The sequence below is a fragment of the Cavia porcellus genome, unplaced genomic scaffold (genome assembly GCF_034190915.1).
Source record: "Cavia porcellus strain 051 isolate PalLab524CR breed Dunkin Hartley unplaced genomic scaffold, mCavPor4.1 scaffold_1, whole genome shotgun sequence".
NCBI lineage: Eukaryota > Metazoa > Chordata > Mammalia > Rodentia > Caviidae > Cavia > Cavia porcellus.
Window position 1 is genome coordinate 146,102,247 of NW_026947484.1, and position 13,532 is coordinate 146,115,778.

Consider the following 13,532-nt stretch of genomic DNA (forward strand, 5'->3'; position numbering starts at 1 on the left):
AACCTGAAGAATGATTTGGAAAAGTGTAGGGTGCAAGGAAAATGAAGTGTAGTTAAAGCTCACTAGTAGCATAAGTAAAACTCAAATATGGAAAGGGACAGCACTTGTTGAAAGAATAGTACTTTGTTAGGCTTCTTATTCTTAGAGTCGGGCAGTAAGCAGTAACCTGTGGCTGCGGTTAAAGTAGTGAACAAGGGAGGTAAAAACCTCGAGGCAGGATTATGGAACAAAATGAAAGCACAGCTCTCCTGTATAATTCGTATAGTTATTCTTAGACGTATTTGAGATCTTAGAAAAAAGAATTTGGGAGAAGAAGATAGTATTCATTGTAATTAAATTATTTTATAAATGTTTATTTGAATATTGATATAAATACTTATTGGTATTATATATATATCTGTTGCAATGATAATAAAACTTTTTTGTAATTTGTAGGGCATACAAGGACCACACGGAAATCCTGGATTACCTGGATTACCGGGTCCAAAGGTAAGTTATTAATAGTGAGTAACATATGATTCTCCTCACTTTTTGAAGGAAGTTCTTTACTTTTAAGAGTAGATATGGGATATCAAAGATCTCTGTCATCTCCAGCTCATGATTCTTTAACTGGATTGTGTTGGACTGGCAGAAAGCTAGGCTTCTCCAAAAGCCTATCAAACTTGGATTTATACATTTAGTAGTAAAATCAGTGTGTTGGTTACTTTTCTATTATTGCTGAGACAAAATACCTGATACTCAAAATTAAGTAAGAAAAGGTTTATTTAGCTCAAAATTTATGGAGGTTTCAAATCATAATCATCTGGCTCCACGGCAGGGTGGCATGACATAGGGGCAACACTTCAGGGTGGCAGGTGACAGGAAAAGCAGCAAGAGCAAAAGCAGGGAGAGCAAGCCTCCCCTGGCAGGTGTAGCAATCACAAAATCTGTATGCCCTCCTCTTGCACAGCCTGAGGATGTTTACAAAGTAGGGATCCTGGTGCCCTGCTGAATTGCTTAACCTTCTAAAGTTGACACACTGTGTCAACCATAATAATCTACCCCTTGTCAACTTGGCAACCAGACACATTTCTTTAAACAGGTCTCCAGATACAATTACATCTTCTTTTTATCATTTTGCAACTCAAACATTATAACACAGTTTAAATATTCCTTAAGAACCAGTATTAAGTCTATCAACATTATATTACATTAGAACCATAATGTTTTGTCCCTGGCCTCCAAAGATTCATGTACATTCCTTTATGCAAAAAGCATTTAGTCCATTGGCAAGAGTTGCCAAAGTCATAACAGTTTTAGCTTTGCTGAAAAGTCCAAGTCCAAAGTCTCCTCTGAGATTTAAGGCAGACTCTTAGCTGTAACCTCTGTACAAATGAAAAGTTAAACACTTCCAACATTCAATGGCACAAGATAAACATTTTCATTCCAAAAGTTACAAACAGAAATACAAAGGATTGGAACTAAAGCAAGTCTAAAATCCAGCAGGGCAAGCAGTAAGTCCTGTAGTTCCATGTACAGCATCTGAGGCAATCTGTTGCATATTGTGAACTCCAAAGAGCTTTCATGGCTCCACCCCTATGACACCTCTGGTAGGTATAGCTCCCACAATTTCTCTTTTAGGTCTGCTCTGCTCCCACCTTACAACTTTCCTTAGACAATTCATATTTTTGGATTTTTCCAAACTTCTGGGTTCTTCACTGTACTTTGGGCTTTATGCTCACAGCTTCACCCACTGCCCACTCAGGGGCACACCAGCTGGCCTCCCAGACCTTCTGAAATTGAGTTGAAAATCTTTTTAACCACATAACTCTTGCATTCTGATGTATCTAAAACCAGCACCAAGTGGATGATGCCATACTGTTGGAGCTGTAGCCAGGCTTTCCTCTCTCTTAGCTAAAGGGTTTGAATGGCTGGATTGCTGAGCACTCTCAGTTCAATTCTGAGGAACAAATTCTCTAGGCTGCTTCTGCCATTCTAGGCTCTGATGCTCTTGAAGATTTCTTCTCACATGAAGTCTTTCACTTATACAGGTTTGAGGCTGAAAAGAGTGAGAGGCTTGCTGCTTTTTGTAATGCCTTCAGGGCCATCTTTTCAATTCTTCTGTTTCTTCTCAGAAATCAAGATCTCCTTAACTGTGTAGTCCACAACTTTACTGGAGCTTCCTTTCTGGCCAAACTCACAATGTTTTAAATCATTTTGTGAGCTCTTTGCTCTTGATTCCCAACATAGTATTGGCTGAAACCCCTCCACAATAGCCGGCCCCAGCCTCAACATTAGAATGTCTTGAAATTTCTTCTGCCACATTAATTAGTCTGTAGCCCTTAATCTCAGTCTGAGGCAAAGTCTTTGGACATGAATAAAATACAGAGAAAATTTTCACTAAGCCATAACATACATCATCTGGAATCCAGCACCAAATGCAGTCCTTCCCAGCACAAACCTCCCAAACCTGATCTTTACCAGCAAGATTTCTGTCAGCATTATGGTCTTTGAGCTCTGACCAGAATCTCCCATACAGAACTGTCTAAGACAGTCTAGTACTACACTTTCAGGTGACATCTCTGAACCTTTCTAAACTCTTCCCACAAGCCATTCCCAAAGCCATTCTCTTGAACCATATAGTCAGATATTATCATGGCAACAACTCCACTTCTCTAGTACCAAATTATGTCTTGGTTATTTTTCTCTTGTTGCCGAGACAAAATACTCAATGTCTAAAATTAAGGAAATATGCTGGGGATTGGCTCAGGGGCATAAGCATCTGCTGGCAAGTGCAAGGTCATAAATTCAACCCCAATACCAAAAACACAAAACAAAAACAAACAAAAAAACCAACCAAACAAACAAAAAACCCATAAAATTAAAGATGGAAAGGTTTATTTAGCTCACAGTTTTTGAAAGTTTCAGCTGGTTTAAGGCAGATCGGTGTGTTACAGGGTCAACACTTCAAGGAGGCAGAAGACAGCAAAAGCAGCAAGGACAAAAGAAGGGGGGAGCAAGCCTCTTCTCTTCCCTTATAGTGTAAGCAGGCTACCACCCCTCGCCCCCAGGGTGGGTGTAGCACTGGTGTCATCTCCCTACCCCCTCTTGCACAGGCTGAGGATGCTTACAAAGCAAGGACCCTGGCTCCCTGCTGAGTGGCTTAAACTTCTAAACTTTTCAAGTTGACACCATGTATCAATTGTAACAGTCAGGTACAGCCTTGCTTTCATATTCTAAAATGTTCATAGTTAGATCATGACAGTAATATACAGAAGCCTCTGAAATGCTGATTATGATTCTGAGGATGAAAATAATAGTGTAACAGATGGTAACATGAGCATAGCAAAAAAGTATAAAAGAATGTATACCAGGCTGTTTTGTCTAAGAGGGGTTATAGGGACAGAAAGATCACCAAGTATTTCTCATATACACGAAATAAAGAAAATTCTGGCTATTTTGTTCTTACTTATTGGCAAGAATAACAGCTAAAATTATTGAACTTTACAAGAGTGTGTAAATATCACTTTGTCAGTTGTACAGTAAACGATCTATTAATTTTAAAAAGATTACCTGACCATTGTAAAGAACAAATTATAGCAACTGAAAGTTTAAGAAAGTTTAGTGGAAATTGGAAATGTGGCACATTATGGTTTCTTTAACATGTTTGGATTAATGGGTCTTATGTAAATTATTTGAACCAAATTGTGCTTTACACAGTTCAATAAAACGACACACATAAGTACCTGAGAGAACTGGGAGTGGTGGGACATGCCTATAATCCCAGCACTCAGGAGGCTGAGGCAGGAGAATTGTTGCAAGCTTGAGACCAGCCTGAGCTACAAAGTGAGCTCAAAGCCAGTCTAATTGCATAGCGAGGTCCTGTCTCAAAAAAAACAAAAATAAATAAATAAATATAAAAAGGGCCTGAGAAAATCCCTGCACATTGATACTTAAGAAATGTGATTGCCAGACTAGGAGTATAGCTCCAAGGTAGCATACATGCTTAGCATGCTTTAGGCTTTGGGTTCAATCTCTAGCACAGAAAGATGAGAAAGGAAAACAAATGCTGACATGTTATTTTCTTTTCCTTAGAGTAGGTATTTATGAGGTGACTAGACAAATTTAGAATAAAATTATTACTGAAGTAGCAGATTTACTATTTGTTAAATAGTGTGGTAACAATAAAATAGGAATATATTTTATTATAACCATATTTTAAATTTATGAAAATAAAGCTGATTTTGTTAGAAAAAGAAAAAGAAAAATGTCAACCTTGACCTCTGAAACATTAAGCCAAAATAAACCCTTCTTTCTTTAAATTGTTTATCTATGGTTGATGTCATGCTGATTTAAAACTGACTAATCAATCACATATGTAATTTGTACAGATTGACCTCACACATATGTACAATATATGAAATTCAATCTCATAGGAGTTAAGAGTAGAATGGTGATGACCAGAAGGTGGGGAAGAGTAGACGAGGAGTTAATTAGTTAAGAGAGATGAGGAGTTAATTAGTGGGTACTAAGTTACAATAAAAATAACTATTGTGCTATTTCACAGTATGCTGACTACAGATAACAATTATTTTTCATACATTTCAAAAAATGAGAATAAAGGATTCTGAAATGTTTTCACCATAAAGAAATTATATGAAGGAGACTGCGAGCCCACCTCGGCCAGCTACTGCACTTGCCCTTGGTCTCAGCATTTTAATAAAGTCACTATTTTATTAATGTATAATCTGTTGATCAAAATGATATCAAAGATCTCAGTGGGTGGGCCAGATGGAAGGCAGTGAGTTTGGGCTCTGTGCCCCACTAGATGATGGGGCCAGCTGCAAGATTGTAAGACTGAAGGGAACCCCTAAAGAATAGACATCTCTTTTCTTCTTTGAGAGAAGCCTCAATACTAGTAATAAAGCTATTGACATTGGCAAGCATAGAACATTGGCAAGCATCAACATAGAAAAGAAAAGAAAGAAGAGAGAAATTATAAAATGACAAGGTGCAGAAGCTAATGCAACCCAAGACCTCCAGCCCACCCAAAACAAGCCTTGACCTCCCTGAGATGGATAAAATTAGAGGTCAAACACTGGAACTGAAATGACAATAACAGAAGTGAGAAAACAAGTGGAAAAGACTGTGGAGAAAATGATCTCTTGGGTGCAAAAAGAAATGATGCTTAAAATCAAAGATAGTAGGAAAGACACAAATAAAAGAATAGATGAGGGGAAAAAAAATGCCCAGGATGGGAGAGCAATGGAATCCATGTGACAAATCCAAATAGAAATCTAGGAGATTGCAACCTCCATTGAAAGTCTTATCAACAGACTGAATGAAAGAAAGGATAGAATTTCAGCTCTTGAAGGAAACTCAAAGGATGGAAAACAGCAGGAAACTTCCATGCAACAGGAACACAGAAAAATGCAAGGGTTGCTGTTTTCTTTGCAGACAACCAACTTCAAACCAAGAGTGAAGAAAGAAGATAGAGAAGTTCACTACATACTTGTTAGGGCAGTAATTCAAGAGGAAGAGTTAACAATCATAAATGTATATGCACCTAGTACAGGACCACCCAACTATATAATACAATTATTAAGACATGAAAAATCTAGCAATAACACAATTTTAACAGGAGATATCAATACCTCATTGTTGCAAGGAGACATCAACTAGACAAAAAAAATCAGCAAAGAAATATCACAGCTAAACCAAACCTCTGAACAAATGGGTTTAATAGGAAGAAGCCACACCGTGAGGTCATTTCCAGCAGTGAGGAGAGATGCAGGCAGCCCAACCTGATCCCAGAGAAGCCACACCCCAAGGCTCTGATTTTCTTTGGGGAACTTTGGTGAAGCACCATCCCATGCCTCTCCACCATTCCAGAAATCCCAGATTGGAGGCAACCAAGTGCCTAACCCAATCTACTACACTGCAGGACTGGTAGCCAATGCAGGAAGCACCCAACATGCAGCAATGGGCTGATTCAGAGGAACACAGAAAAATGTCAAGACAAAAGAGCAAAATGCAATCCAGATCTCCAGGCCAGCCAGAACAAGTCCAGGAGACACAGACATAGTAGAAACTGGAAGTCACACACCTGAAATTTCTGAAAAGATAACAGCTGAAGTAAAACAGCAACTTCATTCTTGTATTGTTTGGTTACTTTTATATTCTTATGTCTGATAGTCTAGACAGCTATTTTGAAGACAACAGGAGGCACTACCATAGCCGTTGTTGATTTCCTGTCATCTTGTTTGAAGTTCTGTGTCATTTTCAATGTTTTGTTTTGATGACTTTATTCTGCTTTATTTTGTTTGGTTTTATTATGTCTAATGGTATGGGCAGCTATTTTGAAGATTATAAGATATATAGTGGTAGTCATTGTTGATTTCCTGTTTTCTTATTTTGAAGTCCTGTATTGCTTTCATTGTTTTGTTTTGATTGGCTTTATTCTGCTTTGTTTGGTTTTATTCTCTTTAAAATAACATTTAAAACTTTTTTTAAAATTTTGAATATTTGAAGAGATAGATATATTCAATCTGATTTAGATATGGTACAATATATGCATGTATCGAAATATCACATGGTACTTCATAAATATATATAATTTTTATATTTTGATATATTAGTGTGGTTACTACACAATGGAAATTATCCTGGTAAGAAAAGAAAACTTACAGTAATACAGAGAAAACAATATTCCAATAACATCCCAGTGGATTTCACTATTTCATGAGAGAGGGTTCTATATTTTAGAACAGATTTAAATGACACAGTAGATTGGATAGTGAGAGTTTATGGGTGTTTAAAAGAAAATTATCAGTGAAAAATAAAGAGAGGAATTATAAAATAATCATTCATAAAAATGAGAAAGTGAACCAGTTATTAGACAATCAATGTAAGAAGTCATGATAAAAGTGAGATTTGTGATCATGTTATCACTGAGTCACATTCAGTTACTGGGGAAAGAGGCTCAATACTTGGAGAGCTTAGATTTAAGAATTTCTGGGTCAGCTAGGAAGCTACAGAAAGAAAGAGGCATTGGGCTCTTTGTCTGCAAGGGAGTGATAATAATGTGTGAGCCTTGCAGTTATACTGGGTAAGGAAGAAAGTGAAACCATGGAAGGGCTCAGACAGTGAGTGATGAGGAGGATGACAATCCCAGCAGTTATGTAACTGCTGAAATGGGGGCAGTTGGCTAGAAAGCATGACCTGTAAAGATAAAAAGTATTGGTTATAGAGAACAATTGAGATTATAGAGCTTTTGTAATTATTAATAATGTCAAAGTCAAGAATTTCTAAGTGATACTACCCCAAAAAAATGTCACTCAGTGTTTCCTTTTTAGTATTTACCAGTGTGGTTTATCTGTTCTATGAAGCTTTTAATTCCAGTTTCCTTTACATTAAAGTTTTTCTGCTTCATTAATAATTCACTCAAAAGTTGTGCTCTATGCTTTTAAAGTATTTAAAATTATGCCCTTGATGTTATTAATGCTGCCTTTAGTCTTATTATTTTTCATACTCACTTCTAATACCTTTATACAAATGTGGTCCTATATCTTCTGAGCTAATTTAGTAGGTCTTATACTATTTTTCCCATTTATATAGAAGGAATTTCTAATTCAGAGATTAAATGACTTTCTTAGTCTTTTCATTCTAAATCCCAATGTTCTTTCCATCATATTAGGTAGACCCTTACCTGAAAAATGTGCTCCAGCATGTTAATAGTCTCATATCTCTGGGAGTTCCCCATCCTAAACAGAAAATCCTGTTGGGATCCAGTAACAAAAAGATGTACCCTGAATACCCTGGGATTTGAGATTAACAAATCAGTGGAATAGGTGAGATTTTGAGAATACTTTGAGCAACACAATGAGAAATTTCCTCTTTTTATGATTTATATTTAAAAGGATATATAGCTTCTTTAACCAAAGTCATGTAGCAGTAGGTAGAAGGCAATATTGAGGTTAAAAGCAATCATGATTATAATATATTTGTAACTATCATATTTAATTCCAAAGGAGATTTGAAAACACAATCAATTAAGACTAAGAAGTCTGTCAAAAATCTGATTCATAATGAAGACAAAAGTAAAGCAGTGTTGGGGTTTTCTCCTTTACTTTCCTGACACTTCAGGTAAAATTGGTATATCTCATAATTCTCTTTCAAGCATCTTATATCAGGAAGGATTAACCCAAAACTAGCCAGGAGTATCTCATTTATGCTGACTAGAAATTTTGGTTCTAGACCATTAGTTGATCCATTAACTGAAGAATATTTGTTTTGTAAAAAGAGATTTGACATATATTTCTTTAAATGGTACCTAGATATCAAAACATAAGAATAAAAAAAGTCAATTTTAAACCTAGTTTCTATTACTTAATTCATGTATCTTCCTATTTTTAAATAGAAGATTAAATGTTCAATTGTTTGAAAATATTATGGAAGCTTTTGGTATTTAGAAAGCTACTAAATAATATTAAATTTAAAAAATAATGTTAAATTCTGATCTTAAAAGTAAGAATTTTAACATAATATTTATGTGTAAGAACATTGGCTATGATATAGCTTATCACATTTAAACTTTTCAAGGACTATCATTTCTTTAGTTTCCTTAAAGTTCTGTGGAAATTATTGTTTCAAACCAATAGCTTGATTTTATAATAAAAAATTCAAATATATTAAAGCCAATCACTAACCTTTCCAAATCTCCCTACTTCTTTAGCTATAAGATGTAATTTACTAGATAAGCTCTAATAACTTTCCCAAATTCTATATTTACTTTTTTGGATGAGGACTCACAGTGTTTCCAGGCTGATTTTGAATGCCTGGATCAAGTGGTCAGTGTCCAGAGTGCTGGCACTACAGGTCTTTGCCTGTGTCCCTGGCTTCTTATTTTTCTTTTTCTCATACTAGAGACTGAAAATGAGCTCCATCTACAGAAATTTTTCAGTTTTTATTTTGAGACAAGGTGTGGGTAAGTCTTGAAATTTCTTAGACTGGGGTCAAACCCTTGACCCTCCTGTCTCACGCCCCCACACTGCTGGGAGTACCGGGCGGTACCACTGTGCCCACCTGCTGCTGCTCCTTTTTCTTGCCCTATGTCTTCTCCTTCTTTCTCCTCCTCCTTCTTCTTTTCTATTTTAAGTGAAAAATCAAATTCTTAAATCATAAAATATTTAAAAGCTGTTTCTTTTTTTTTTCTTTCCTTTATTTAAATTTTTTTTCCTTTTTTGGTCGTTTGTTTTTTCCTTTTTCTTTTTTTAATTTTTATTTTGGTCATTTGTTTTTTTGAGATAGGGTCTACCTGGTGTAGTTCAGGCTGGTCTTGAACTCACTATGTAACCCAGGATGGCCTGAAATTCATGACGATCCTCCTGTCCTAGCCTTTTGAGGGCTAGGATTACCAGTCTACACCTTTACACCTGGCATTCAATACCATTTCTTAAATGAATAATCCTGGAAAAAGTGATCTAAAATGGAAACCTTAGTGGAAAAAGTGTTAATAGCTGTGGGAGGGAAAAGTTCAACAACTCTCCAAAAATGTCTTTGACTATTTCCTATGATGGGGTTTTTTGCAAAATTTCAAATTTGTTTTATAAATTTCCAGTTTGTAAAATGAGAAGATGGTGGAAAACATGCAAGATCTCTCCTTTAATCTTCCTCTTTTCATTGGTTAACTTGAATGGTATTTAAAAGCATCCTTGAATATGTGAAATAAGATATAACTATTTCCTTATTTTTTATATAGTGAAAATGTTATTTACAACCCTCTAGGAATTGAGAATTACTTGTTTTTAGTTGATGTTATGGTTTATGTCTGGATGTCCCCCTAAAGCTTCATGTACTCACAAGTGACTGGATCATGGGTGTTAGACATTGAATATGAGTGTGTGGTACTGGATTGATCACTGATGAGTTTGTAGTTGAGTGTGATGTTGGGAGATGAAGTCTGGTGGGAAGGAGTGGGTTCCTATGGGTGTGACTGGATATCTCTGTTTCTATCTCTATCTCTATCTCTATCTCTATCTCTATCTCTATCTCTATCATCTCCATATCTCTCCTACCTTGATGGTTTGCTGCTTCATGGCTGCTTTACCATGAAATGTTTTGCACCCCCATGCCTTGTCTTGGGAGCATGCCAACTATGGACTGAAATCTCTACAGACTTTCCTCCTTTAACTTGTGGGTGTCACGTATTTTGTCCCAGCATGAGAAAGTAACTGAGACAGTTAAAAATGTTAATGAAATCCAATTTGAACTTCAAAGAATTTCCATTATGATTTCTACATTTTATGAAGCATGATAGTTTGAAAAAGATACTTTGCTACTACCTACCTGTCTACAACTGTTTTTGTTTCTATAACATAGTATCTTAGACTAAGTAATTTTATAGAAAGAGGTTTGTTTTGTTTCATGGTTGTATAGGCTGAGAAGTTCAAATCAGGCATTTGCCTCAGATTGATTTCTGGTGAGAGTTTCATGGTGGAAAGGCAACAAAACAAAGAAGACATGAAGAGACAAAAAGGCTGGCTGGTTTCTAGCAACCTGTTTTCATAATAATTAGTCTAGAGCAGTTGAGAATAGGAAAAATCAGTCAGAGATGGCATTAGTATACCTTGATATTCAACTTCTTTGCAGTGCATTAAGTTTGGTTCTTGACTTATTCTGAGGCTAAAAAATTTTGTCCTGAGTACTAGTCCGTTTTTTGGTACTCAGCATGCAAGTTAGAACTTGTCTGTCTCCTATCATGTCTTGCTACCCTTTCCGGTCAAAGGAATTTATTTGACACTCATTTGTACTCATACGATACTCATATGTTTTTTGTTATCGTCTTGTTTCTCAGATTCAATTAACAGTGAGTACCAAAGTACTGTACCTCACAACCCAAACTCGAGGCTTTGTCTGCCAATACTGTGGATTGAAGAATTCAGTTTCAGTGTGAATGTTAGTGGGGATAAATCATATTTAAACCAAAGTAGCATTATGAAATTTTAAAAATATTCTATTAAAAAATTTGTACTGAAACCTAATATATATCTCTTGAGATGTAAAAGATCAAGATTCCAGGGTGTGAAATGTATCTGTCTGTGTTTTATAACAGACCAAAATAATTTTGACAATTAGAATTATGTCATTGTTGTTTCTTTATTATGAAAATAATGCATATGCATTGGAATATTTTGGAAAATACTCAGAATTTTAATGATACCTTAAAATTTGAAAGATTAAAAAAGCAATTTTCTTTTATTAGTCTTCCAATGCTAAAATAGAAATAGTAACTTGATTGTCATAAAAATGAAACAGATAGTAGTAACTATACTTAGGTCCTCTAAGAGAAATGTTTCAATAGTAATATTACCATATTTTATGAGATTAAAAAATTACCTCTGCCTAGGGAATTTTTAGAAGTCTTCTCAGCATTTAAAAGTAATGCTAAAAAAATTACATTAAAAAGGCAAATAACCTATGGCTACTTTATTAATTTAAAATAACTTCATTTAAAAGCATATAATGTTTGTTATAGACTATATATTAAACATGGTTTACCACATGTTTTGTAACTATTTTATCTAGGGTCCCAAAGGAGATCCAGGATTTTCTCCAGGTCAAGCTGTTTCTGGAAAAAAGGTATTTTTGTGCTGCAAAATACTATTATAGTTATGTATTTTGAGTACTTAAAAATAGTTTTCATCTTTGTAAAATACAGACTTTATTGCATCACAGAGAAGAGAAAACACCTGATTTTAGTGAAGAAATATTCGAATAATTAAGTAACTCAAGCCAGGCATGGTGGCACACTTCTTTCTATAGTTCTACCACTCAAGAGGCTGAGGCAGAAGGATTGCCATGAGTTTGAGGCTAGCCTGGCAACATAGTTCAAGGCCAGCCTAAATTACATGGTGAGATCTTGCCAAAAAATAAAAAAGGAAAAGAAATAAAACATTATCCTATCAGTTTAACTTACTGATTAAAATCACTGAGTGTCTATTATGTCTGCCATTTCACTCCCTGTCAGTTAGGGATGAGGGTTAAAAATTAGAGCAGGGTTTAGTGTTAAGCTCAAAGATTTTGTTGTTAATATAAATGAACAGTATTATATAAGTCCTAATGCCATTTACACTTTTCTAGGATATTTCACATACTTTTTAATTGCTTGATGGCCACAGCAACACTTCCGAAATTAATCAACATTATCATATTTTCTAGTTAAGTAGAATTAATAAATTTTAAATGTCTCATGAGATAGATATTAAATGACAAAGTTAATGTTATATTTATATATTTTGACTTCATGTTCAATATGCTTTTTGTATTATCATAGTACTTTGAAACACAAACACATGTACTGTTAGATAAAAACTAATGTTTTAAAGTAAAAATAGCAACAAAATCTTTATCAGGAGGAGGATAGTGTTTTCTGGGAAAGAAAAATACAAATGGAGTTTTTAGAAAACATTTGGAAAGTTTTGTTTAGATATATACTTGGTGAATATGATACAATGATAAGATGCTTCTGTTTATATTTTTATATCTTTGCAAACTTAGAATCCCTGAATAATTATGGTAATTTCTAGCTTGAAATCTGACCATTTAATTGGAAACAGAAACTCTCATAAGCATAAAAAATAGCATAATAATTGACTTTACTAATAAATTCTCACCAACTAAATCCTTGAAAATTTTCTAATATAAAATTTTTAGGAATTGCACTACTATTGTAGAACTAAGCTGAATCTAAGTAACTCGTAAAAGAAATCAAAGTTTATTTCTAGAAACACAGTATTTTTATTGATCTCTTAGATTTTACCTGGAAAAACATCCTGAAATTGAGAAAGAAATATAAATGCCATCATTTAAAATCTAAATATAGTACATTTACTTTCCTTCTTAAAGCTTAGAAATTAGATTTCCACACTGCTTTGGTAATTGCTTGAAATAAAACTTCCTGATAAACCATAAACATTTATATCAAGTGTTTGAACTACCTTTTCCTGTGATTTCTCTGTGCAAAATACAGGGTGGTTCAATACGAGAAGGAAGGCTTATACATTGTTAATCATTTTTTAAAAAAACGTTTTGAGTTATTCATACACTAAGTGAGGCTAATACTTCTTAGAGTGTTACAACAAGACTTGGTTGGAACCTAATAGCGTGTTGCCATTGAGCTGTAAGTGAAATCCATGTTTTAAAATTTATAGGCGTATTTCTAAAATGGTAAACTTTAAGCCAGGCATGATGGCATATGCCTTAATCCCAGCACTTGGGAGGCTGAGGCAGCGGGAACACTACGATTTTCAGTACACTTTGGCTACATAGTTGAGTTTAAGGCCAGCCTGGACTGTGTAAGGAGACCCTGTCTCAAGACAAAATAAGACAAAACAAAACAAAAATAATAAATAAATTGCTAAACTGTAAAAATAATGTCTTAGAAAGTGTTTGTATTGAGTTCAAATATATTGAGGAAAGAGATTAGCGTACAAATAACAACCTGAATACAAATAAAATATAAATACTAATTCGGAAGGAACAGAGAAAGGTTG

At 34.8% G+C, this 13,532-nt stretch overlaps 1 protein-coding gene across 5 annotated transcripts in view; it reads left to right on the plus strand.

Moving 5' to 3' along the window:
• The window catches only part of Col24a1 (collagen type XXIV alpha 1 chain), a 349,791-nt gene that overhangs the window by 37,658 nt on the left and 298,601 nt on the right, over positions 1-13,532 (plus strand). For all 5 annotated transcript variants that reach the window (XR_010050132.1, XM_063257323.1, XM_063257335.1 and 2 more), the window contains 2 exons: positions 436-489; positions 11,566-11,619. Coding sequence is in view for 4 of the 5 variants with exons in the window: in XM_063257323.1 (XP_063113393.1) it covers positions 436-489; positions 11,566-11,619 (108 nt within the window). In the remaining variant the exon portion in view is untranslated. The remainder of the gene's footprint in view (positions 1-435; positions 490-11,565; positions 11,620-13,532) is intronic.